This window comes from Haliaeetus leucocephalus, unplaced genomic scaffold (assembly GCF_000737465.1).
Source record: "Haliaeetus leucocephalus isolate CR32 unplaced genomic scaffold, Haliaeetus_leucocephalus-4.0 Scaffold657, whole genome shotgun sequence".
Taxonomy (NCBI): domain Eukaryota; kingdom Metazoa; phylum Chordata; class Aves; order Accipitriformes; family Accipitridae; genus Haliaeetus; species Haliaeetus leucocephalus.
In genome coordinates this window covers 4,870,093-4,897,028 of record NW_010973093.1, presented here as the reverse complement: position 1 = coordinate 4,897,028, position 26,936 = coordinate 4,870,093, and the positions used below count along the sequence as shown (strand labels likewise).

At 51.5% G+C, this 26,936-nt stretch overlaps 2 protein-coding genes across 4 annotated transcripts in view; both read right to left on the bottom strand.

The window, feature by feature from the left end:
* MFSD6L (major facilitator superfamily domain containing 6-like) overlaps positions 1 to 387 on the bottom strand; it is a 2,694-nt gene extending 2,307 nt beyond the window's left edge. The window contains exons 1-2 of the mRNA XM_010579496.1: positions 325 to 387; positions 107 to 132 (exon numbers count right to left, since the gene is read on the bottom strand). Of these exons, the coding sequence (XP_010577798.1) occupies positions 107 to 132; positions 325 to 387 (89 nt within the window). The remainder of the gene's footprint in view (positions 1 to 106; positions 133 to 324) is intronic.
* A 4,471-nt stretch (positions 388 to 4,858) lies between these two features.
* Positions 4,859 to 26,936, bottom strand: part of PIK3R6 (phosphoinositide-3-kinase, regulatory subunit 6) — a 36,064-nt gene continuing 13,986 nt past the window's right edge. For all 3 annotated transcript variants that reach the window (XM_010579441.1, XM_010579442.1, XM_010579440.1), the window contains exons 3-20: positions 23,851 to 23,934; positions 22,610 to 22,701; positions 20,140 to 20,208; positions 19,512 to 19,644; positions 18,072 to 18,141; positions 17,465 to 17,648; positions 16,524 to 16,671; positions 15,229 to 15,315; positions 14,310 to 14,766; positions 13,540 to 13,639; positions 12,659 to 12,781; positions 12,034 to 12,144; positions 10,359 to 10,449; positions 9,581 to 9,651; positions 9,246 to 9,336; positions 8,679 to 8,749; positions 7,476 to 7,588; positions 4,859 to 6,716 (exon numbers count right to left, since the gene is read on the bottom strand). In XM_010579441.1, coding sequence (XP_010577743.1) covers positions 6,560 to 6,716; positions 7,476 to 7,588; positions 8,679 to 8,749; positions 9,246 to 9,336; positions 9,581 to 9,651; positions 10,359 to 10,449; positions 12,034 to 12,144; positions 12,659 to 12,781; positions 13,540 to 13,639; positions 14,310 to 14,766; positions 15,229 to 15,315; positions 16,524 to 16,671; positions 17,465 to 17,648; positions 18,072 to 18,141; positions 19,512 to 19,644; positions 20,140 to 20,208; positions 22,610 to 22,701; positions 23,851 to 23,934 — 2,252 coding nt within the window. In that variant the 3' untranslated portion in view covers positions 4,859 to 6,559. The remainder of the gene's footprint in view (positions 6,717 to 7,475; positions 7,589 to 8,678; positions 8,750 to 9,245; positions 9,337 to 9,580; positions 9,652 to 10,358; positions 10,450 to 12,033; positions 12,145 to 12,658; positions 12,782 to 13,539; positions 13,640 to 14,309; positions 14,767 to 15,228; positions 15,316 to 16,523; positions 16,672 to 17,464; positions 17,649 to 18,071; positions 18,142 to 19,511; positions 19,645 to 20,139; positions 20,209 to 22,609; positions 22,702 to 23,850; positions 23,935 to 26,936) is intronic.

Here is a 26,936-nt window from a genome sequence, read left to right as displayed (position 1 = left end):
CCCCGGTCTCCTCAGCCCCGGTCTCCTCAGCCCCGGTCTCCTCAGCCCCGGCCGCCCCGGCGGAGAAGGGGGTCCTGCGGGCCGTGGCCCGGCCGAGGAGCCCCACCTGGTGCACGACGCCGGGAGGGTTTTCTGGGGGGAGGGGGGGGCGTCGGGCAGGGAGCAAGACTTTGCTACAGGGCCAGCGGCCTGCGAAACCTGACTGTCAGCCCCAGCCTGAGTATTGAACTCAGATTTAATGCTTCCTGTCCGGATTAACGTTTGTTTTCGATCCTGACATTATTTATTTTCATCCTTCTCCTGGAGGGAATGAGATTTGCAGACCATGGGTAAGATCGAGGCCCAGGCCGCCATGGGGTAGGACACGGATGCCCGTGGGATGTCCATGGTCGCCTGCTCCGAGGTCTTTCCCCTCACCCCTTCCCTCACCAGGCGGTTCGTCCCAGAGCATCCCAGCTGCTGCTAGAAGGAGCAGAGCGGCTCTGCTGCCTCTCACACAAAATAAGGGACATGTTGGTTTGGGTTTTTTTCCCTGAAGTGGTGGTGGGAATGTTCCAACTTGGTTCAGGTCCCAAAAGGAGATGTTGTTTGCTGCAGTGTTTCCCCATATGTGGAAAAAAAAAAAAGCTAAACTCTTCAGAGTCAGGATGGACTTTCAGAACCAAGATCTTCCATGCTGGTCACAAAGCAGAGAGGAAATGCTTTCCCTTTTTCTTACAATGTGTTTCCAAGCAAGGCAACCCCCTGGCATTGGGTACTCCCCAGCCCACACCACTGCAAAATAACCCTCCTGCTTTCAGCCCTGCGCTGCAGGGACATCCTGACCCGGCACAGGCAATGGAGCGGGTCACTGCAGGGGAATAAGGCCGATGTCTGGCACTGGGTTTTGTTTGAGACACTTTGCTCAGGCGTCGGAGCTCCCTCCATCCCTCCCCATCACTGTCAGGGCTGGCCTGGATCCCCGACCATCTGCAGTGTCCCTCCCCTGCCTGCTCACAGGTAACGGGCCCATCTTATGAGCAGCCATATCCGCTCCCCTCTTATCACAGGCGACTGTAATCTAACCCCATAACTCCCTTGTAGAAGTCAGCCAGTCTGGCTCCAGGGCTGTTAAGGCTTATTTCTAGGAAGATTAGAAAACAAATTTACATCCTAATCCCACAGCAAGCACCGGTCCCCTTTTGCATCACTCCTGGCTTTCAGCTTATCCAGAGTGTTCCCAAGTGAATTTCACACCCTGAGGGTTTAAGCTGCTTTAGGACAGCTGCCCCAGGGTTGCAGCTACATCCCCCGACCCCCACAGCTCTCCGCTCACAGCTCCGCTCTGTGCTAACACCTTTGCTCTGCCCCTCTCCTTTCAAGCCCTGTGGAGCTCAGGAAGGACTGGCTGCTGAGCACTTACACTATGTGTCTCCATAAGGGAACAGTTGTTCAGTTGCTGGTGGTCTCCAGAAGTCCTGGCGGACATGGCAACGCCTCTGCTGCAGCAGAGTGGGCAAGATGCAAGGAAATGTGTAAAAATAGGCTCATGAACCACTGAATTCAGAAGCTCAGTGCAGTCAGATCTCCTAAATCATCATTCATGATGGGGAATACCCTTCTTTCAGCACAGACTCTTTGATTTTGTTCCCATGCATTGAGTGATGTGTTCATAATCCTGCTTTATTACAGTGCTTTGTAGCCAGCTGTTCTGCGTGCCGTGCCATGTGTTCATGCAAACAGCGTTCATAGGAGCCACCATGACACCCACATCCCATGGAGTTGTTTCCAGCTTCTGGGGTCACCCGGAAAACACATGCCAACAGCGTAGCGCGGCACAGAAACCAGCAGAGGTTCAATTTTAATGAACACGAAGCAAGACATGGGGAGATTGCATTTTCCTTGTTTTGAAACACCTTTAAGAGGGGCTTTTCCCCTGTTCTGCATTTATCCAAGCAGTGTTTGAAGGCTGCTTTTGTCCGGCTTTATGGTCTGTCCTCTGAGTGTGGTGGAGCAAAGGCAGGCAGGACTGCCTGGACACTGTGTGCCTGTGGAGGGCTCAGCGAATTCAGCCAAGAAAAGGGAAGAGCTGCCTGAGCAGAGTGCTACTGAAATCACCCTGGTGGGATATGAAATATGGATGGGGCTGTAAACACCACTGTTTGTTAGAACTGATTTATTCCTGGCACCTTGCAGTGGTGCTGCTGGAGAGGTCGTACGACAAAAACACATTGATCCACCGTTAACAGTGGCCATGCAGCATTGTCCTCCCCCTCGATCAGTCTGTAGGTTTTCACATGTAGCTGGTGGGAGATTAATTTTCTTTCCGTATGTAAAAATGATCTATACCAGGACTACTTATTGCTGGGTTCGTTCTGCCTCTGAAGTTTTTAATTGCGGTACAGAATGCTCCCTGGAAAAGAGGTGATTTGTATTCTTTTTTCACAAAGTGTTTAATAATTTACAGCCAGTGGGTGTTTTCAGGTTGTCCTAGGTGTTATTTCAGGAGAGGTGATGGAAGGAGGAGGTTGTTCAGAATGCAGAGCTCACAGGCAGCTGGCTGGGGATTGCCTTAACTACCTGCAAGTGCCAAAGGCCTGCTTGCCGCCTGGGCTGGTCCGGGTTTGTGCAGGAGGAGGTGGCAGTGACTCACCCTGGGAGCCAAACCTGGCGTGACGCAGCCAGGACTGTGGGTGAGACAGCAAGCCACTAAGCAGGGACACATGCGGACCCTGGCCAAGCCAGCTCGGTGTCAGCCACCGTGCGCTGGCGAGCTGTTTGCATCTCTGCTCGGCATCAAGCTGGGCATGCAGAGAGCTGGGGGCATTTTGATGTAACAAAGACAAGCGTGGTATAATGGCTTAAATACATGTATTCAGGAGGGACTTGGAAAGGCTGGGAGTCTCTCCAACAAGCTGGAGGGAGGTGGAGGATCCTGCCAGGTAAAACCCCTAACACAGCTGCGCCAGAAGGGTTTGTGCCTGCAAGCCCTACCTCCAGGATCTTTTATTTATGAATGCACCCCACACTCAGGCTTCTGTGCTCTCCCAGCCTCCAGGCAATGATGTCCACCCTTATCTCCTTGAGGTCCACCTGCCACATTCCTCCAGGCATTTCACCCAGACTCTGTGCAGAAGATGGAGCTGCTCTGAGGCCAGCAATTCCTGGGTACAGGGTATACCTGAACACTGTCCCTGTACTATGGTTGCTCTGTGATCTGCATTAACTGCCCACAATTTCCAGGGGCAAATAAAACAACCTGTGAAATTCTCTCTCTCACAGATGTGCTAACTCATTAACACAAGTTCATGAACTGTTTCTGCTCTATCAATGAGCAGCTCCTGCAGTCAGTAGGCTCAGTGGGCTTTAGAGAATGCTTGGAGAAAGCCAGCGTTTCACCCCTTTCCCAGCCCAAGCCTACGTGTGCTGAGCCAAGCGCTAGCCCCGCTAAGGGAATGGGGTGCTTTGAAGTGACAGACTTTGAGGGGAACAGGCTGCAGGGACAGAGCGTACCAGTACAGAGGGGAATCAAGGGGCAGCCAACATGGGGATTATAGACTACTGCTTCCACATTTCTGCAATTCAGCCATTTCTGCCCATCCCTTCACAAAAGAGCTCTTTGCCCATGAAGTCTTTCTGTGTAACATTGCATGTAACCCCAATGTGGGGAGGAGAAGACATCAGCCATAGAGGGCCAAATGACACTGATGTCTTTCTATTCTTACCAGCTTATTCCCCACCCGCCCCAGCCACATGCAAACATACAACCCCAACCAAACTGACAGTTTCTGCTGGGTTTTTTTTCTAATTTTTTTTTAATTGGCATTAAAAGGATTGCACCTTCTGATACAGATCATCTCTGACAGCTATACAAATAACTTATAATCCATCTACATAATTTACAACTGTACAGAGTAAACTCTGGACACTGCAGACCATGCTCCAACCTAGCACATGGTCTCTTGGCTTTGTAAGCATTTGTTTTGTGTGCCAGGGTACATGAACCCACCAATGAAGCTCCAAGGAGGCAGAGGTGTGAAGAGCCGCTGGTCACCCCTTAAACCCCATGTTACCCTATGCAGCAGCTTGCAGAGGAAAACAGCTGGTGCAAGCAGGCGTTTCCCAACTTGTTTCTGAACCTCCTGTCTAACTTCAGCTTCCTTCAGGGCCAAAATGTTTGTTGCCTAAGTCTGGCATTGGTGGGCATCAACAGTTTTTGACCTTTGTGGTGAAAAACAGTACTGAAGAACCAATCACTGTTGCTGAGATCTTGCAGCCTTGTGACTCCCATGGGGGGACATTAAGTCTCGGGGACTGTGTTTGGCTTAGCTGGGAGTGAGGGGCTACATCCGCCAGCATTTCAAGGTAGCTTCCTTAGGAAATGGTCATGTTGCTGTTGCCCAACATGATCTTTCAACTGTTGGTGCTGGTTTGGGATTAAATATTTCTGGGGACCTGGAGGCTTTTTACACTGCTAAATAACCCATCGCCTGCCGACAGCCCTTGAGCTGCTGTGCCCCCAGTAGTGTATTTCAGCAGTTGTTTTGGACTGCATGGTACATACAAAGTGAGAGTGAATAAACCTTTAGCTTGGGAACAGGAAGCGATGATGCCTGCTGTGCCAGGTAACAATGCAGGACAGCAGCAGGAATACGGCAGCCCTGTGCTTGCTGGTAAAGAAAGGGGCCAGGGAAGTCTGAGGGTTGAACCCCTAAAGCCTTGTGCATGTGGCAAGAAATGCAAAGAAGATTTCCTTGGGGCCTAACCAGCCAAGACAACCCACAAGCTCAGAGCAGTTCCGCAGAACGGAAACTCCTCTCCAGTACTCCAGACTGGGATACCTGGAGGTGGGCTCCTTGTTCCAGGTGTGGGTGGTTAAACAAAAGTGGCTTTCCAGAGATGCAGCTCCCCAGGGCTGGGCAGACCCGGCACAGACAGGACAGAGGGGTGGATTTGTCCCCAGCCATCAAGGCTAACATAGGGGTTTGCCAGTGCCACTGCCGCTAGGTCAGCATCACCCTGTAGCACAGAGCTGGCTCCAGGGATTCCCCATCGATGACTAGCTGCTATGCACATATACAAAGCTAAAGGACACTTTCTTTGGGCTGCTGATCCAAGCAAGCACCGCTGAGTGAAGGCAGTCCAGGTAACAAGTTATCTGGGAGCTGAGAGAATAAAACAATGATAGTGTCATAGAAGGAATGCCCCAAATCACCTCCAATGTGAATTTAGGGAAGACTCCCTGGAGACACTCCTGAAACCACAGATCACACTCAAAAAATCAATAAATACACACCATGTTTCTTCCATTATTTCAGTCAGCCACAAACTGGAATGAAGACAGGGTCCTCCTACGTGATAATCCTTCACACTGGGTTAGTCTGAGCCTGGGTGGAAGCAGGAGCTGTGCTGTCGCTGCTCAGCCTGGCCCATCTGCAAACCAGGGGAGGGTTTCTACACCATGGTAGCACCAGAGGAACGGAGAAGTCTTGCAGGCATCCTGCCCATCCATCAATCCCAGGAGCACTACTCTACTCTTCTACATCCCTTACCTGCACAGCAGACACAGACCAAACCAGGACTACAAGGCAGACTGGGATGCAGAGGTATTGCTGGCTGGCCTCACAGAAGAGGTTCGCTGCTGCTGGGGTTGTAGGTGGTTGTTCCCAGGATTTACAACTGGAGGAAGGCAACCAGTGCTCATGAGGCTCCAGACCAGATGTGGAGAGGTTGTGTAGCGAAGCCACAGCAAAATGCCAGGTGGACTCAAAGGTACAGCTCAGATGTCAAAGAGCTGCTGTGCAGCCTCCATTGTCTGCTCAATGAAGGTTTCTTCTTCAAGCAGGTCTATACCATTCACAGCTGAGCATATCCCACAGCACTGCCTAGGCAGCCTGAGCTGTTCTTACCCTGTTCATTACTGCCAAATACTGCACTAGATTTCCCATGTCCCTGTTTCACACCATTCATCATTACTTTGTGTGGCCCCTTTGAAACAACAGCAGGTTTCCCGCTGACTTCCATAGAAGCTGCATTAGACACACGTGCTCTCCCAGTTGTGGTCAGGCTTACAATGAGGTTTCCTAAATCAGTGAGGGGAATAATTGCTGGTTTGCTCAAATACATCACCCTGTGCCAGAATGAAGAGTTTGCTGTGCAGAACCCCGCACAACAGGCCCTGATCCCCTGCCGGGCTGTCAGACATCACCATAATAAATATTACTGATAGCAACTGCTCTATGATCCACAAGCACAGCAAGCACCATCACCTCAGCTGTATTTTCCCCAGTCTTCCTGAAATGAAGAAGCTCAGAGGTTTTCCCTGACTTGTGCAAAAGGTTAAAACTCAGTTCTTCAGCAACACTCTGCCCCTTGGCAGGGGCGTGTTAGCTGTGATCATCACTGTCATTCAGCAGGGCATGGCTGTCCTCCCAGAGCCCTATCCACCTCTGCTGTTGCAGCTTTTTACACCGTTACCATTGTAAAATCACCATTGGTGGCTTTTAGTGTGTTTTCTTTTCCCATCTCCTCTGTGATGACCCAATGTCGCATCTCTCACACCAGCTTTTTCTTGTTTTCTTCATTGGATAACGCCTGCAAATGTGTTGATAGGCAACAGCAGAGACCTGGGCATGTATTTCACAAGCCCCACATCTTCTGTTTTGTGCAGGTTGAATTTCATTGTCCTTGTCTTTTGCAAGCAGTAGCTGGGCTCTAGGCAAGGAGACACTTCCACACTGCAAGAGCACAAGAACATATTTACTGCATGTGCAAATCTGCCCTTGAGGGACAGAGCCTGATCTCAGACTAAACATCATGACTCTCCACTGACTGCTGAGGGAGGGCTGTCATACTGAGATGCACAGCTGCTTTTATGCTTTTTCAACTGGTTTTGGCTGGAAAGATGAGCTGATGTGTATTAGTATTTGACCACAAAACCAGTGTCCTTAGCCTGGCTCACTTCAATTCTCAGAAACTCACATTTTATGTATGTTCCACATGGCCCATGGACCTTGAACCACCTGTCCGTTTGCTTCCAACACATCACATGTCACTGCAACTACTATAGGCACATTGATCCCTGCTGTTTTCACAGGGCTGAATTCTCTCCCCCTACCTTCTATGCTTGATACCCTAGTAAGGAATGCAGTCAGTAGAAAGAGCATCAGCTCCAGGATATAATTAAGGAGATCTAAGGTCTCAGTTTATCCCTGGAGGTACCTATCCTGCTACTGTCTTAATGACAGCACCTTACTTAAAATGGAAGAACCATTTTGTTTCTCACATCATCATGCAAAACCACAAAGGTAGGAGAGCACCACTCTGCCCTGCTTTCCCTGGAGAAGCAATGTATTTGTCTGTAGGTCTTTTGTCATGTATGAGGATCAGGACTAGGACTCCCTGGGAAACAGCTCTGCCATCTTGGGAGCCCTTCCAGGGAGGGATGCAAGGTCACCAGCAAGATGTGCAGAGCCTGGCACGCATGGCATTCTCACCTGATTACATTCCTGTAGGCTCTTCTGCTGTCCTTGTCCAGACACACCATGAAGGGCCTCTGCTCTGTGCTCCTGATTTTGATATTGCGTGTCTTCAACTTGTTTGCTACAGCCTGGATTGAGAGAGGAGGAAGACCCCAGTGAGTGTCTCGCTTCCTTTCCCTTGGCTGTGCGGTGATGGGTGGTGAGTGCATACTGCGTATGAAAGGGACAAATTATAACATTTATCTTTTTTTTTTAACCTCAGATGTGACACAAGGTGACTTCTTTAAGGAGGAAAGTGTCTCTCTTGTCCTTTTTCTGTAATCACAACCTGGTCAAATTTTGCAAGGGCAAACTTTCCAAACTGACAATGCTTGCACAGGTTGCAAGGTTTGGGGTGTCTGATGTGGGGCATAGACTGTTCTCCAGGGCTGTGGTGTATCTTGGTGGGCAGTGTGAGCTCCAGTACCTTGGTGTTTCCAAAACCCCGGTGAAAATAAGCAAAAGTGCACCGGCTAGCTAAAAATACCAGCTGAGACACTGGAGGCTCCAGGGCCCAAATGACCAAGGGACAATAATACTTAATGCCACCCAAACCGCAGTGGCATGTTCCAATGGGGCAGCGTGTCCTCTGGGATCTGCTTGAACTCTCATGTAAAACAAAAAGGACAGGAGCCCAAGTTTTCAGTCTCATCTCTTGCATATCCACCTTTCTGAGTTGGTCATTAGATTTACTGAAGTTCCTGTTTCTCATTTATGCTTTGTTAAAATATTTCTCCAATGGCCTCTATTCTTGTGAGTTCTGTGGAGATTAACACATGGGGTCTGGGGAGCACACTGCAGCTGCAGGTGTGGAGCTAATGGAGTTGATCGCAAAACTATAGACCCTGTCCTGTACCCAAGTGGAGCCACGATGACTGGGACTAAGCTTTATTTCTCCACTTCGTCTCTGGGGTCACAGAATAACCCCAGCAGCAGCTCAGTCCTTCAGGGTCTCCCAAGACAGGATTCAATGTGGCATTGACCAGCAGGGATGGCATTTGGGGCTTTGGCTCAAAAATCCAGACTTTTCCATGGAAAATAACTGCAAAACACGCTCTGAGCAGGGTGGCTCCAAAGCCTTCTCCTCCCCACAGAGTGTTTCACCTTTCACCGTTGTCATAAGGGATTTCCACACACTGGCCGACCCCTCCAGGGCTGTGAGCGTCCACAGCTACTTACTGAGAATGATCGTCCCGACAAATTGTTGATCCTAATGATTTCAGTGATGTTCACATTCAGACACACCAGGTCTGCAACAGAAGCAATGTGTTGATACAACAGAAGCCTTAGACCATGGCATGATCTCAGCTCAGCTTTAAGTGGGGCTGGTGCCAGATCCCACAATTGGGTGCATAGCCAGAGGTCCATGGGATACATAAGACAGCAGAAAAGGAGGACTCTAGCAAGCTCCGTGGGCTGAGGGTTTGTGTGGGATCATGCTCAGGATGGAAACCTCAGAGGCTATGCTAAGGGCAAGGTGAAAGAGGAAGGCTGCAGCAAGAGGAAGATGCTGCCAAGCCTAGATTATGGTTATGCTGAACCCCATGTTACAGGGAGCCCCAGGCACGTCATTCACGAGAAAACACACAACCACAGACTGTGGTGACACGAATATATGCACATCACTGATTCAACCCCCATAGCCCAGGCACAATTGGCACCAAGTACCATGGTCAGATTTACTCTACCGAGCACCAGAAAACTAAGCAAACCCTCTTCACGTGGTTCCAAGCAGGAAGAACTCACCTTCAGATTCATCAGCAGGGATGGCTTTCATCACGAGACCTGTGGCGCGCAGGGACATAGCCAGCTCCTTCGCCCGGTTGCTCACCACAACCTGCAGGAAAGTCTCTGTTAATTCACCCTGGCAGAGAGGTTAGACATGGAGAGGTCTGGGGGCAGTTTTTCACAAATGCAGTGTTAGCTAACAGGCTTTTAAAGTTCACCATGACCTCTCTGGCCTCACCTGGAGTGCAATTCCAGAGGAAAGGAGGAGGGCCAGAGCACTCCTTTTAGGAGATCTGCCATGCTGCGGGTCCCTGTAAGCAGAGACATTTTGGGCTGCCGAGAGCCCCACTTACCTTTCTGTATGTTACTGTGAGATCTATGCCAGGGCCATCCAGGGTCATTTTCTTCTTCGTCATAATTAACTCTGCAAGGAGGGAACCGGGTAGGATTGAGGTTTCACTCATCCCACCTGTCTGTGGTCAGCAGAGAGGGGTTCTCCCACGGGATGAGCCATCCCCTCTGTCACACAGCAGTCATGGTCTGGCACACCAGCCCTTCTCTCCTTGCCTACAGGAGCTGAGGCTCCGCACTCAACAGGTCCAGTGAGATGGACTCACTCGAGGGTCTGTGCCCAACCGCAATGGCAAACATCCATTGGACCAGACAGCGGGTGCACTGAGGGAAGGGCTGGATGTGCCCTCTGTAACAGTCCAGCCTTCAAGCACCCTTGTCCCATCACTGGCAAGTCAAGGAAGCTGCATTTCTAACAGGGAAAACATCTGGAAGAGGGGATGGCTGTAAAGCCCAGCTTGTTTCCTCAACAAGAATATGGTGCTGGTACAACTTCAGGGGGACCTGGAGCCAACCAAAGGCACAGCCTAATAAACCTGGTTGAGACCAGGAGCCAGTGACCACAAGATCTCTCATTTAGCCTGGTGTCATGCACCCGAGAGGGAGATGGAGAGGTTTAGGGAAGCCTCCTGCTCATCAGGGAACAAGGGATATTGCCCCATGGCATGGCCTTGACTGCCACAGGCTGAGGGACAGGGCAAGTGGGAACTGGGGCCGGCAGGACTCTTGCCCAGGATGGCAGCCCCTGCTGCAGGGCTCGACTCGGGGGGACGCACGCACCTCTGTGGGAGATGCTCTCCTGCACCTGGGTGCGCAGCTCCGTGAGGAACACGTCCTCGGCCGGCTCCTGCGCCGGGTCATTGAAGAAAATCTGAAAGAGAAGAAAATCTCTAAGAAGAGCTCCTTCTCAGTCACCCTGTGGCATCACACTAAGCTTGTGACATCAAAAGGTTCTCCAGAGCACCCAAGCGTGACATCACCAAAGGGAATATTTGACCTCATCATGGCAGCCAGGGGGTCTATGGGAGGAGAGAATTGCTTTTGCTCTGCTTTCTGAAGCCCAGGAGCATGGCAGGCCTTGCCAGGAGGCCGGTGGACCTGGCCAGCTGAGCCACGGGCAGTGTCCCCTGCCACTGGGTGTCACTGCACACTCACAGATGAGTCTGTTCCCAGCCATCCCCTGCAGGAAACCCAGGTCAAGGCCAGCAGCTTCCCAGGCCTGACTGCAGCTGCTGGCTTAGCTCCAAGGCATGTAATTTCTATCTGATACACCTAAATCATCTGATCACTTCAGACCTATCAATTATTTTCTTTTCATGGGCTTGCCTCCAGCAAAATGTGAAGATAAGGTCCTGGAGAACCTCCCCTAGCCACTCCTAGCCCTACGTCCAACTGCGGTGGGACTTGACCTTCACTTCCAGGAAAACTCTCTGCAACCAAAGAGGAACAGTGTGGTCTTAACCAGAAAGGCCAAACAGGCTTAGTGTTTCCAGATGAAGCAGCTTCACACCCTGTATGACAACAGGGTAGGTTAGGTGCCTCTATCTGAAAACCACATCTGGAGTCAGTTCCTCTTCCCCTGCTTGAGTCACCACTCTCTCGCTTGCTTTTGATTTTTGTCTTGGAGGAGAAATGAGTGGAAGAAAAATTCACGAAAAACCCCACACCCCCAGCCACACAAGCTGACGACCAGGTGCTCCAAGTGTTTACAAGCTATACGTTATTAGTTCAAGTCCTGGTGATGCTCTACCAGTAATTACCGAAGCTCTTCCAGCTCTTTGCAAGCCACACGACAGTTTGCTCATGTAATGGCTGCTCCTTTGCTGCAATAGGTTACCACATTGGCTACGGGTAGATTGAAAGGAGATATGTGCATCAGTGCCACCCTAAGCTTTGAAGGGGGAAAACTGTCAGAGGAGCAGTTGGGGGGTTGTTTTTACATAACTGAATACAGTAGTTGTTTGCTCCCATATCAAGTGCCAGGTCTCATTCTGATACCATTTCAGAGAAAAGCTGGCAGGAAATAAATAAAAAGGTGTTTCAGGAAGCCCTGCAAAGCTCCTGCAAGATACAGGAAGGTTTTGGCAAAGCCACTCAGAAAACTCCTGCTTGCTCACAGCATCTAAAGCAGCAGGAGGTGCCAGAGCTCCTGAGCAAACCCGAATCCAGCAGAGCAGGAAATCTGTCCTTATGGGGTGATTTCGAGGCTCACTTTGCTGACCTGTGTGATCCTGAAATAGCCTTCCTGGGATCATTGACCCTGGCTGACCTGTGCTACATGGAATCACTAGATCCAGGAGCCTGGCAAGGAGTGGACAGGCTGGGGAGCACGGAGATCCAGCCTCAGATCTGCTGAAAGCCCCCAGACCCCGTTGACTTTGCACAGCTCTGCCAGCAGTGGGGCTCTGCAAGCCTTTGCAGGGCCACGTGAAGGCACAAGAGATGTGGCACCCACCTTCACAGCGTAGACCTGGAAGCAGACGGGCTGGATGCCCATGCGAACGTAGTAAGCAATCACATCAGTGATGAACAGATCAGTCACAAGATGTTTGCTCGGAGAGGAAGGCTGGGGGGGCAAATCACATTATGGATCAGCCACAGTCACTTCTCAAAAACACTGCCACAAACCCTCACGCCTTCCTAGATAAATAATGAGCAATGCTCTGTCACCCAGGGCAGCGTTGAGCTGCTCTGTCATAACTAGTCAAAGCAAATGGGAGAAGCAAAGGCTTGCGCCCACCTACCAGCCTTTTTTGTAGGCTATTGATGGTGGCTCAAACTGCCAGGAAATGAGAGCTGGGGGTATGTCAGCAAATGCCTCATTTACATTTTCTTTCTTGAAATCTGCCATTTCCTGTCCTTTGGCCAAAAAAACCCATCACACCAAGTGGGTCTTGTGGGCTGGGGCAGTGTCAGACAAATGCACCTTCCCAGCTGCCGGGCCCTGGGGTGGGTTTGCAAGGCAAAAGCCTCTATCTGGGGCACAGAGGAGCCCTGCAGGACACCAGCTCATCCTCAGGTATGGCAGATGTGTTTGGGAAATGGGCCAGGCTGGGGAGGTGGGAAGGTTTCCCTCGTACCATGGCGGCCAGCTTGGGAATCATGTGGCACAGCGTGTTGATGTTGCTCTCGTACCACGGGTCAGCTCTGCCCAGGTACCCGGCCACCTCGCAGAGGTCCTCTTGGCCTGTGGCAGCGTGGTCCTGCAAGAGAAACACACAGCTCAGAGTATGATCAAAATACCAGGAGCCTTAGAGGAGGCAGAGGGAGCTGGTGCACGAATGCCGTGTGAGCAGCTCCCTCATCCCTCCCCATTCCCTGCTTGGTCCAGAGAAGATGGCAACACATTTCTTGCAGCACTTATTTAGCAGGTGCTCAAGAACAAAAATTAAGTGAAGGATGAAAAGAAGAAATACACATTTTTATAATGGCACGTCTGTCAGGACTCACAGCAAGATCTGGGCCAGCTTAAAAATATCATGAAAAGTGCAACTGTTTATTTATTGCTGTCTTGAGGGTGTCAGACTGGAAGACATGTGCCCAAGATAAACTGCAAGGTAGTGACTTGCAGAACTAAAACTGGGGCCATGACCAGCAGGCAAAGCCCTCAGTAAGGGGCAGCTGCTTCCCCTAACCATTTTGGAGGTGAGAAAAGCATCGGTCCTTTGCCAAAGCTCCCTCAATCCTCCTATAGAAGCAAAACTGAATACCATTTCTAGGCTGTGAGTTATCACCCATCAGGGTAGTTGAAGCAACCTGAATGTCTCTTGGGGTTGATGGATTCCTGAATCCAACCTGCAAACTGAGCCAAGCTACCCTGTCTTGGCTCCCATCCTCCTTGTTCTAGGAGCAAGGCATTAATGGATGTGAATTCCTATAAACCCCCCTGCTCTTCCTCCAAAAACACCGTCAGTTGCTGGCAGCCGGCGGCAGCGCCCGGAGCTGCCGAGCCCAGACTCACCGTAACAGCCAAGGTGTTTGGCTGCTCTGTCACAACCGGGATGTAGTAGAACTGCAGGTTCAGCCTGGGAGTCAGGAAAACTCGCCGTGTTTCTCGTTTCCTTGAAATGGAAAAATAAATAGCTGTGTCTCAAGGGGAAGGTGGAAGAACATGGCTCTTGGCCAAGGCTGGACAGTGCCAAGAGACTGCAGCCACTCTGCAACAGGAGCATGTGCCCTCCTCGCACACCTCCTTTGCCCAGTGTGACAGGATGGCATAATGCCCCCAGGTTCCCACATTGAGCAAGGGGAGATGATGGGGGTAAGGGGCATCCTGCAGACAGGCTCTTGGCTGGGACCGGTGGTCTCGTCTGCACCCAGCTCTGCTCCCCAGGCTGCTGCCAGCAGAACGACCCAGACCCACCCACACTGCTCTCCTGGCCTGGTGAACCAGCTGGGAAAAGCTAGCTGGAAAACAGCTTTTCTTTAGGATTTTTCCCTTTTCCATAGGAAAACACCTTACCTCATTTATTGTTCATTTAACCCATTCAATGGACAGAAGGGAATAACTCGCTGCGTACATCATTTGGGTTAACAGAGCCAAATGATCCCATGCAGCCAGTGAAGTCAGATGCATTTGGGTGGAAAACACCCGGGTCCCATCCTGTCCCAGGTAACGCTCGAGCCCAACCCCATCCCCAGCCACCTTGGCTGCTTCAACAGACTCAAGAGCAAAGCCCCCCACTCTATCCTCCCTTCCCCAGAGCCAAAGAGGCTGTGGCCACCGGTTACCTCAAAGAGTGATAAGCTTGGGCCAGGCGCCCCAGGATGCGGTCATCCCCCAGCAGCACGATGCGGGCAGTGTGCAGCCTCTGGAGCGGGGCTGCAGGGACTGGGGGGATGCCTGGTCTCCTCTGCAGCTTCACCGGGGGCTTTGCCCCGGGACCATTGCAGCCAGCCTGCAAGAAGGCCACGTTCTCCAGTGGCGATGGCTTTTTTTTAATGCCACCCTTCCTGTGGAGACGGGATTGCTCCGTTTCGGCACTGCAAGGGGTGAAGGGCTCCTCAACTGCCGTGGGCAGGTCTCGTTCGATGCCACTGTCAGTGGAGAGGACGGAGAAGCGGGTCTGCTTGCAGCACTCGCAGTCCGAAATTATGTCCTGGATCTCGAAGTTGTCCAGGTCTTGGCTTAGGCAGTCAGGCTCACAGCTCTGCGACAGCGGGCGGATGAACAGCACCAATTCCTTCCCTGTGGGCAGAAGGGAGCTCGGGGAGGGAAATACAACCAAAGCCAGGCTGAGCCCTAGTCCTGCCCTGGCTCCCCTCTTCTCATGCAAACTGTAGGGCCAATACCTCTACCAGCAGGTCCAAGAGGAGTCAGTCTTTCAGTCCCATTTCTCATTGTACCATGAAGAGAGCTCAATATCACTCAAATAAGGTACTTTGGGCACATCCTGCTGCAGCCTGTCCCACAGGCGTCCTCTCCTCATCTCCTTTGCCCCTCTCCCCCCCAGTCCCCTGATCTGACGCTGACACCCCACAAGAAGGAAGGCTGGTGCAGTCGGCACGAACCTCCACGAGCTTGGCCCTTGGATGATGGCTATGAAACTCACTGCTCAAGAATCAGGGCTAAATGACATGTTTTGCACAGGCTTCCCAGCCTCAGGCACCGTCCCATCCAAACTCCCCACAGCCCCCCTGGGGCACTCACAGAGCTGGTCGTCTTCTGTCCAGAGGTGAAAGCTGATGTTGGGGTTAGGCAGAGGGGTACCCTGCAGCCCTCCTAGGGGAGCATTGCCTGGGGGAAACAAGGATGCTTGTAACACACAGGAGCAATTTTCCCGCACAGGTGCATGAACCCCTACTGGTGCTGTGCTTTCAGATGTTGGCTGAGATAGCCCGTGCTGAGCCCCAAGGGCTTTCCCACCCTGGTTGCCTTCTGGCCAGACATGAGGCTGTAATCACAGACCCCTGCTCTCACAAACTGAGCCATAAGAAAGTACCTATTCTGTTGATGAATGGGAGAAATGAAAAAGGGGAAACTGAGGCATGGGTGAGTGAAGGATCTTGCTCTGCTGCAGACAGCAGAGGGATTGCAGAATAAATAAAACATTCTTCTAGAACTGGGCCTCCAATGCATGTGACAGGACCTCCGATGGTGATGTCAGCTGAGATGCGAGAGAGCCCTCTGACCCCACCATTGCTGCCTATTTTTAACCCATTATGGCTCTGTGAGAAGCAGTGAGACAATTTAATAGCTCACTGCACCAAAAGGAGATGGTCCCACTCCTCTCCCTGCACCACTGTTCCTTCCCATATCTTGCACTGGGACAATCTCCAGCTCTTTCCAGAGAGGGGGTTGGGGTGCAGTGACCTTCCACCAGGACTAGCCAAGAAAAGGAAAACATGACACCCATTTCCCTCTGGTCTACCGCAGATTTGTGTGAGGAGCTGTGATGGATGGGGATGTTTGTTATAGTCTGCGTAGCCCTGATGGCACCAGGCTGGAACAGAGCACTGCCAGGGATGGAAGGAGATGGCAGTACCACTGTCCATCACATCAGTACAAGGAGGTTTCAAGGAGTGGTACACAGCTTCTCCCCAGTCTAGGCCATGGCAGGGTGTATCTTAAACCAGCAGAGCACTAGAGCATCTGTCCAACCTCCCCTGGTTGACATCTACGGCACCCTTTGTAAATGACAGAGACGTGTCTCTGGGCCTCAGGGCAGCTGAATTAGCAGCAGAGATTGCCACAGTCCCTTTCCTCAGGTGAAAAATCTGCATTCCACTGCCACATGCACTTTGCCATCCTGGACATCAGGTCACTGCAAGGAGCCAGGCTGCAAGGACCTGATCCCGGTGATGGATGCTGTTAAAGTGGAGGCAGATGGGAGGTGGGGATGGACAACTGTAGGAGGGCAATGGCGAGGACACAGCAGTGAGGCAGGGGCCTGCCAGCTTGCACGGCTCCCTTAACCCTCTGTGCGTGGCTGGCCAGGAGCTCACCTGCTTGCAAGGAGCTGAGGACGGCGCAGTAAATCTTCTCCAGCCTTGCTGCGTGCTGGCTGCGGTCTGCGCTCGCCTCGTTTCCTGCACACTCGACTGCCACCACCACTTGCCGGAACCAGTGCTCAACGTCGCTCATGGGCATATCCTGTCGCAAGGAGCAGCTATTAACACCCCGAGGTGTGAAAAGAGGAGATGCTCCAGGGGCAGGGCAGCGGAAGGGGGCAGAAAGAGGGCAAACGAGTCCTGCAAAAATTGTTGGTTTTGCAGCAGAGGACACACATGTCCTCCTGTCCCTGGGGAAGGCTGGAGGAGGAAAGATGCTGGCTGTACTGTCTGCTTAAAGCTTTTTTCTGGCAGGTTTGCAGCTGATGGGCACTGTGCTCCCAGCTGCCACAAGCCTGGGCAGTCAGCAGCAGAGCCGGCAGCTCAAGTGACCCTCAGGAGATGGGGACAGCAGACACACAAAGGTGTCCTTAGAGTGGAAATCACTGAGAGCCCTTGCAAAGTTGCCTTTCTGAACCAGACATTTGTCTTACTGTGGCCCCACAGCTCCTTGAAGGAGGTTTTGGAGAAAACTGGTTGAAACATTTCCACCATTGAGTTGTTTTTGCAATGACCAGTGGCTCACAGAGGAGCCTATATTCCAGCCGCAGAGCCCAGCTTTGCTGTGCAAAACTGAGGACTCAAACTGAAGATTCAAAACCTCTGGCTCCTGCTGCACCAACTCTTATATTTGAAGAATTTTTTAGTTTAACACCAGCTCTGCTCATAGCCCAGCTTTGGAAGTAACACTGGGGCTACTGGAGATGGAGACCACCAGTGAGGAACTGGGGGGGGTCTCTCCACTTGCCAAAAAGCCTTCCCACATTCTGAGGTGCCCAGCAAGACCAGGACCATTGGAAAACCACACAGGGTGCTGCAGAAGTGCTGCCAGTTACCTGGAGGCTCGCCTTCAAGCCGCTAACGTCACAGCCCTCGCCCAGGGCTGCCTGCATGGCGTGGATGATCACGTAGCACATGCATGCCCGGGGACTTTGGGAGACCTGAGCTGCCTTTGTGTCAGTGACCAGCGCGTTGCAGATGGCTTCAGAGAGCAGCTCTGGATCGGCAAAGATGAAAATCCTGCGTGGGGCAGGAGGGTGGGAAAAGAGGGACATGAGATGAGATGAGGACTCCCCGTTACTGACATCAGGGCTAGCACAAGCAGCTCACGTCTCCATTATCCCACGCAGAACAAAAGGGTTGCTGCTGATATTCCCCTTCTCTGCCCTGTCTCCCCACCAAGGGAAGCTCTCTGCCTCCCAGGACCACATAAATAAATTGGGACACATGGAAGGAATGTGCTCCTCCTAGTGCAAAGCTCATTTTAGCGAGGCACTGGATGCCACCAAACTGTGTTCCCCAAGACCACATACTGCCACGTGGTTTATGTCCAAATTGTCTGTTCCATCCAACATTAATTCAGAGCGCAGGAAAAGGACAGATTTCACTATGAGACTATAAAAGAAATAAAAGTAACAACACATTCGAAGAAGCACTACTCACTTTTCCTGATAAGGATACGGATCGCTTTTGAGACTCTGTTCGGAAATGACCATTCTTTGGTACAACGTACCTAGCAAATGCAAGAAGATAAACATGCAGGAGTCAGAGCATGAGAAATAACAACACAACTCACCAGAGCAGCTCGGTGCTGCTCCTGGTTGTAGAGGCTGATGGTGGGTCTGCCAAGTTGGCGAACACCCGTTGCTGGAGTGACAATGTAAAAGAGCCAAGAATCAGGCCCAGAGTTAAAAATAGTCAAGGACAAAGATAGGCCATGCGACATAAAAAGAAAACCCCTTCTATTCAGGGATTATTTCCTGTATTTCCCTTCCTTTGTTTAGTGGATTATGAGCTTGGGAGCAGAGTCGGAAGCCAGAAGAAGAGCTCTACTCCCGGCCTCCGGGCCACACTGTGGGACAGCGTTTGGGTGGATATGAAGAGCACAACGTGTTTCTGAATCGGGAGAGATGTACTTTACCCTCACCCAGCTCTGGGGTAGGGAAGATACATCCACCCCGCATTGCTCAGGTGCAATCATTTTGTGAACCTTGTGGTGCTCTGAGGGAAGCCCCACTGGAGATCCCCATCTCTCCCCACTGAATCATCCTTTTACCAGAAGTCAGGTGAGATAAAGGTGGACCTTGGAGCTCCAGACAAAGCAGTACTGGGGAAAGTGGTCGGGGTGATTGATGGTGATGGGCTGAGACTACCAAGAATGGCACTTTATAATTTCCCACCAGGTTTCTCATATTTTACCTCCACCTCACAAGGTATCTGTACCTTGCACTGTTTTAAGGATTGCTTTTAAAGACTTTTATTAAAGAAAACTTTAACAAGAAGAACTTTAATGAGCAATGTAGAGAAAAAGGAAAATAGAGTTGTCCCCTGGCTTGCTATCTAAAAGGGACTGTTCTCTGCAGAAACCAATGACGTTTTAGTGTCTAAAACCTGATGCATAGGTAGCGGAGGAAGAGCCCATGCTGGACAGCCTGCAATTCAATCTCAGATGGAGACTTCACTTTGCAAAAAGGAGACCTCCACAAAATTTACTGAGATGCCCAGGCTAGCAGCATAAGCACCTTGTTTCCCATATAGACAGAGGGGGTGTGTGTGTGTGTATATATATACACACCTGGCCTTATATGGGCTGGACTTGACTCTGGTGGTGCCTACACTGACAGCAGGAGGACCCCAAGGTTTTCAGCTAGTAACTAAGGATCAGCAGCCTGAAATAAGGAGAGGGGAACCCTTCCATCCAAATGCACCCCTAAAACCCCCAAGTGTTTGGCCAGCCCCCTGCAGAAAACCCTGCCATGGCTCACTGCGTTAGGCAAAGGCCAGCTCAGGTATGGAAATTCCCCCAAACCCCCACTACGATTGCCTTGAGGACCCAAGCCATTCAGCACGCCATACAGAGGCAGAGCAGAGAAGCCCTCATACCTGGTGCTGTCCGTTCCATCTTCAGCCTGATGGCATAGTCCAAACCGATGGTGCAGAAAGGCTTGGGCAGGGTGAGCAGCTTCTTACAGAAATCATACACTCTGCCGCAGAGCTCGTCAGAGATGCAGGGAGCCTGGAGCGAGAAAGGGGCAGATATGGAGATGCCACAGGCAGTGATCCCTAATGGTGCTCTCCCCACAACAGACCCCAAGGTGGGAGGGCACAGAGCTACACCAAATTCAATATGGATTTAAATGCAATATATGAAGGAGAATCAGGCCCTACAATGGTTTGGAAACCTCCAGCAATACCCAGTGAAGGACTGTGGGCACACATTTTTGCCAGGTTGTGACTTCCTGCACCATCAGGCACCTAAACACCTCCAGAAAAGGGGGTCGGCTGGAAGGACCTGTCACTCTCATACATGTCACAGGTGACAGTGTCTCAGCCATCAAACAGCACACTGGGAAATGCACAGTTGGGTCCACCTGTGGTAGTCCCAGGGCTTTGCTGGGCAGGTACTGGGATATTTCAGCACAGGAATAGGCACTGAGTGACTTCGGGTGGCCCCCTTCCATGGCTTCTGATTTCCCTGGATCTTGCCCCAGCGAAGCCCATGGTAGGTTACCTTTATCAAGGTATACATCAGCGTGTGCAGCAAGGGGATGATGTAATGTCTGAAGTCACCTCGCTCCGCCTGTGGAACCAAAAGGCACAGTCAGTGCAGGCAGCGCCTGGCAGGATGCTGGGATGGGCAGCAGGACTGGCAGCAGCACAGACCAGAGCCGGGGGAGCCACCGGAGCCCCCGGGATGTGCTGGGTTCTGTCTGCTCAGCAGCTCAGACACACAAGCAGAGCACGGGCATTCGCCCTGGCTTAGGGGTGACGCTCCCTGGGTCAAGGTGGGGTTTGGGATCCCTCCACAGGCCATCAGGGTGGGCAGGATGTCCCCGGGGCAGACAGGTCCTGCATGGTGGGCATCCCACGGGAGCCAGGCCCTGGGGAGAGGTGTGGGGGAAGGACCATGCTGCCGTGGCCACTGCCGCACCGCAGGGCTGGAGATTGCTGTAGGGATGTGAAGGCTCCAGGAGCTGCTGCGAGAGCATGGTTTGCACACTGACAGCTCTGCAGTGCATACGCAGCAGCCATGGTGGGAGAGGGGGAGCAAAAGTTTCTAACTGAGCTCATGAAGGAGCTTCTTTCTGTTGTAAAAACTCATGTGGAAATACAAACCCCCTGGGAAAAGCCTGTCTTACATTTGGTGGGTGTGAGACCAGAGTGAACAGGGAGGAGAGATGTTCTTGCATCCCCATCCTGGCCCATGGGAAGCTAGATAGATGCTCAAGCTGACACAGCTCCAGCCCCTCCCTGCAGCCTGGTCTGGCTCTAACAACAGCTCCAGCAACAGGAATGTCCCTGGATAAACCTGGGAAAGATATTTCCACCCCAAAGTTATTTCCGGTACCTTTCTTCAGGGCTGCTGTGCTGATGGATCTTAGTTCAATGGAACTGATGGCAGCAAAGCTTTGAAACAATCAATAAAATGAGTAATACTGAGTTGCTGAGACCAGCTGATATTTACCCAGAGCTCCGGAGGAACTCAAGCATGAAATTGCTAAATTATCATCTGCGGTCGGTACTGACTGCTCAGAGCTGCTGCAGTACCAGAGGAATGAAAAAAAAAGAAAAAAAAAGTAACACTGATTTCAAAGATGATCTTCAGGGAGATGAAGGGAATTGCAGACCAGGAGGCCTGACATCCCTCCTGGGCAAGGAAAGATAAGAGTAGCAGAGCCATAATAGGGATAAGGGGAAGGGACTGACATGGCTTTTGCAGTGGAAAGCAGACGTCAAGCCCTCTGGGGGAATCCCTGCATCCATAGCCAAGGGTGATGTGGGTGTTCCTGTCTATCTGGATTTGCAAAAGCCACTTGATAAGATCCCTCCCCAAGGCACTGATGGAAGCTAAACTGCCATAGCGTGAGAGAGACAGCCTGCAAATAGCCTCAGAGCTGCTTAAAAGGCAGAAAACAAAGATTAGGAGTAACTGCTCGATGATCACAGCCCTGCGATGTGTACACAGGGATCTACGCTGGGCTGACACGGCTCAAGTGTATGATATGGGAGTGTTGACAGAGAGAGGTGACAGCCTCTGCAGAGGGTGCTTGGCCCCCCCGGGGCTGAGCAGCAGCTAGCTGGAGACACAGGAGCTGAGCAATGCTGAGCAAGGCAGCTCCATCCTTCCAGCTTGAAAGGAGAAATAGCAAAGAGGTAGAGAAAATGGTACGGGGAGGTTTCTGCACAAAGGATAACTAGCGGGGGCTCATCACCAGGGTGGGGAGGAGGAGGTTAAGGGGGCACATGGGCTGTTTGTTCCCCGGAATGAGAGGACACTGGGCAAAATGAGGCAGGCTCATAAGACAGAAAAGGTGCTACTTCTACACATGACATCTCACCAAACCACAAACCAGGTCGCACCAGGATGCTGAGGGTGCTAAAGGTTTACACAAGACCAGAAAATGACAAGACAAATCAATGAAACAAAAAATCCATCACAAAGTTTCCATCTGATGCTCTCAGGACAGGATACTGGGTTAGGTGTTTCTGCTCTGACACCCTCTGGGGCGGAAATGAGTGACATGGAGGAGAAATTTCCACTCTACCTGTGACTACAGCGGGCCGGGGTGGGAGGAAGGAGATTTGGGGGTGGGAGGAAGGAGATTTGGGGGTGGTCGGAAGTGTTTTGCACTGTGCTATTTGCAAACTGCAAAGGCCATCTGCCTTTGGCTGTTGCAGCTTCAAGGAGCCCGTGGAGGTTCCCTACTCCGCCCGAGGCTCACCATCACTTTTGGGACAAACCCTGGTCCGTGCAGCCATCAGCTGGGGATGAGCTATAGCTCTGCCCTTGTGTCCCACAGAGTTTTTCACTCTGTGCCATAAGCCACTGTCCCCAGCCAGGCTCAAGGCCCCCTAAAAACACCTCTGTTTGAGGTGGAATTGAGTCCCCATCCCTCTTCTCCCCTGGGCCCCACAGCCAGGCACATGCCACGGAGGGTCTGAGCCCAGCACTCAGGGGATGTCTCTGAGGCAGCACTCACCCTTTCCAGCTCCTTCACCAGGATCTGGACCAGAACGGAGCTGTTACTGGGATTCTGGTCAATTTTTTTATGCAGGGTCCATCGCAGCATCCCTGAGAAGTGAAAGACAAGAAAGAGATCAATCAGGTTGCCAGGAAGAGCAGCAATGGATCAGGGGCAGCGTTTCATAGAGGAATCAAGAGACCTGGGCACTGTTCCTGCAAAAATCATTTATTGGGATGCTACATTGACATCATTATCAGAACTAAACCAGGCTTCTCTGCCCTCCGCTTCAATCATTGACCCTCTGCAAGGGACAAGTCACGCTGCTGCCCTGATTCTGGATGCAGCATCGATGTGTTGTACCTCTAATACTGGGAAACCTTTGGAAAAAGGTCCTAGAGATGCTAGAACTGGGGGGCTGGAGAAAAGCAAGGCAGGCAATGGATGTGAAGTTTGTTTCCTGTTCCCTCTGTTGCTCTGTTTATGACTGCCTGCTTTCACCACCTGCCCTGGGAAATTTGGGTTCCTCCTGGTCCCAGCACACAGCACCTGAATGCTGGCTGCTGATAGCTCACACTCAGAGGAAGGACCACAAAGCGTCTCAGTCCTGCAGATGTCAAGGCTCATTCCAGACAAAATCAAATTTAATTAACTGTAAAATATTCCATGTACTCCAAGTAAAATCAATTTTTCAAAATCAATTAAGTTTCCTAAGGCTGTAGCAGTCCAGTTGCGGGGTCAGCTAGAGTTTTATTCTCCAAAATCGTAACACAGGGATTTCAACTGATTCTTTAGTGAGAAGCTGAGCAGTGCGTGGTGAATCAATATCCCCACAGGGAGAGATGGAGAGACTCCAACTCAGAAGTGTTAAGTGAGTTGGACAGGGCTGTGTGGCAAGTCGGTGTCAGAGCTGGGAACAGCACCACAAACTCTGGCATTTGATGTCCCACCTCAGTGATGGACCCCTGGGTGAGCGAAGGGTGTAAAGGATGTAACAGCCACCTAGAGGAGGGATGAAAGCTGCTGAAGCTGGTGCACAGCAGACACAAGGAGTTTGCCAAAGATTAGCACCTCTAAGAGCAGGTTAGAACGGGCAGAGCAGTGCCAGGGAGGTGAGGCCACCCCGTGTCCCCTTACCCTGGCACCGACTGAGAGAGGGGAGCGGGGAGGGGGTCGGGGCCAAGCAATGCCCCAGCAAGGCAGCACCCAGGGGACAGCAGGTGCTGACCCCCAGAAGCCGTGCTGCGGGTCCGTCTTACCTCGGTCACACTGGCAGGCGGGGTGATGCCCGTCCAGCTCCCGCAGCAGCGTGCGGACACGGCGCAGGATGTCCGACTCCACCGCTGCAGGGACAAAGAAGACGTGAGCAGCCAGACCAGCACCCCTGGGAGACTGGCACCCAGGGACAACCCCAGGGGAGGAGGCACTGGTTTGGGTGAGTACGGGGACTGCACCTTCACCACATCCCTCAGGACGGCTGTCTCAGCAGGTTTCAAGCCTGGATGAGCCTCAATGGGAACAAGGCAGAGCTTTCCCCAGGGCCACTGGAGCTGGGGGCAAATGCCACCCCATGGACTGGTGGCCTCTGGAGCTATACTGGAGAGCAAAGTGCTCCTGCAGAGATGTGGTGGTAGAGAAGCTCTGCAGAGGACTGCTCATGCATCAGCTCTACAGAGCCCATATTTCCCCTTGTTCAATTAAAAAAAAAATAATCACACATTAAATACAAAAGCTAACAACATTAAACCACAACTTGGCACCATGAAAGAGCAGAAAACCTCTGCGTTTTGGCACTGTATGGATTCGGCCTCAACCTCACACCCATCACAAGGAGCACTCTTGCAACAAGGTCTGCTGCCCACACCAGCAGCTCACCCCTCATGGGAAACCCAGGCAGGGCCACCAGGCTGGCGTCTCACCTCCTGCCTTCCACCCAGGACCCTTCACAGCCTCTCCCCAACGTGCGACCACCCACCCATGGGCCCTGAGCACCTTCTGCTCCCCCAGGCAAGGACCCGAGGTCCGTGCTTCTGCCTGGTAACCACCACATGCACCTTGTACACATCAAAACCAAACTGCATCCTGCTCTCAGCCAAAAATAAGTCCAACCTCAGACCCAGTCTTCAGTATGACTCGTACATGGGGTGAGGGCTCGTGATCACAAGCGAGCTCACATGACAGCTGGCTGGCCACGCACACCGACACATCGCAGATGTAGAATAAAAGTCAGCCCTGAAAGCATGTGGGGTATCTGTCGGGAAAGCTGCAAGGTCCCTTTACTCCACCACAGCCTGTCTTTGTGTCCCTCCTTACACTGGGCTACTGTTTCCCTATCTGCAAAAAGATTCTTGCTCCTTTGTAATAGAAAAAAAGCATTATATAGAGTATTATTAGGTGATGTTCTCCTTCTGTAGGAAGTTGTAGGCTGGAGCAGCCAGCATATGGCCTGATCCAGGGGAGGATCTCAGGTGTTTGTGGCTGCCGTATCCCAGAGTCCTTCCCTGGGCAGGTTCCTGTCTCTGTGTTCACTGGTAGGGTCCAGACCATTGCCAGCAGTGGCCAAGTGGGTCTCACCTGCATGGCAAGGATGCAAGCAAAGAGCAATTTATCCAGGTCCTAAGGAAGCTCCAGACACATACTGCCCTGAGTTGTCTCATCCACATGGGATTGGTGTCATTACCACCACATCACCTGCCCAGTTTTTCTCCTGAATTTGCTTATTCCCTCCACACCCTCTTTTGCCACAGCTCCATCTTCCCTAACATCAGAGGGATGACAGGAGGGCAGTGGTGGGCATTCGTCTTTCTTTACCAACAAGAAACAGAGGAGGCAGCCAGGACAACACTGTTTAAGAGCTGTGCTCAAGGACCACGGCCTCCAAACCTCCTTCCTTGGCTCTGGAAGGAGATAAAGCCAACTGGGCTGGGTCCGGTTGGTGGAGCAGGTGGTGCTTTGGGCTTTACAACGAATGGTGACTGGGGGAGGTTGGTTGGGAGCTATGGGAAGGGAAACAGAAAAGTACTGGGGGGATTTTACAGCTCAACTGGAGGGTCAGACCAACAGGGGCATCTCCAGTGAGTGTTCCTGTGGGCAGAGGACCATGAAGACATGATCATGCAGGAGATGGGGCAGCTTTGAGTATCTGGCCCCTCGTTCCTTGCAGACCCATGCACCATCTCAGGATGGGTTTGAAGCAAAAAACAGAGATGATTTTTTGTTTTTCTGCTGTGTCTTTTAGTGGTGGCCCAGGGCCATCATGCAGGGGAGTGGATGTGGCACCGTTCCCACTGGCAATGCACATCAGAGAGCAGGAGCACTTTGCCCCTCACAGCATCGTTGCTGCCTCCTTGTCACAGCTCGCAGGACAGGCAGCATGGCCAGATACATGACAAGGCACTCTCGCCCTCTCCAAGCCCAAGACTGCAGCGCCATGGGTCCAATGAGATGGTGACCAGGGCATAGAGGCAGAAGATACGAGCCCTGCATAAAAGACAACTGGAAAATGCAAAATGTAATGTATTGGGGATGGCCTATCCCTGAGCACAGCCCAACAGCCAAAATAGTTCTCCTATTTACTGACCCCAGGGAAGTGCAACCCCATAAGGATGCTAGTATGGAGGATTCATCCAATTCAGGCTTCTTCTGCAGAGGAGTACTTACTGCTGCGGCTTCAGTCAAAGCTGTGTTAGAGAACAACAACACACTCGGGTTCACAGTTACTCCCATATGCTGGCAAAGTTGTGCGTGTGTACATGGGAAGTGCCATCTCTGCCAGCATGGTTCATGCCATCGTACCCACACGGGGAGGAACTACAGTGCAAAAATGTCCTTTGAAACAGGATTTTTCTCATTTTGGAAGTGTCATTTGGGGAAATGTCTTGGAAATTTGTATTTTGTCTCCTTTTTGTTTTCTCTCCAATGATTTTGTAAAGCTCCTCAACTTCACTATTATGTTCATTGGTTTTGCACTACAGAATTATGAAATAATGGACTATTTGAAATTTCCTATTCTTTTCATTTGGGTATGTTTTTAATTACCAGGGGAAGTTTTTCCTGAACACTGATATAAATACTGTTCTCTTTTTCTAAATCAAAGCAACTACAGTCATGATACGCTGAGGTTTCTTCACGGGGAGCAGAGCATCAAAGCGTTCGTTCCAACACAAACACGAGGCACTTTGATCTAAAAACAGTCTCAACCTACCAGCAACAAACAGTAGTGGCTTAGAAATTAAATAAAATGTTTCAGCATTGATATCCTGACCTCGGGCTGCTGGGAGACCAATACCACCTTGCGAAACAGTGTGAAAATAAAACACAGATGGGGGAAAAAAATGGACACCAA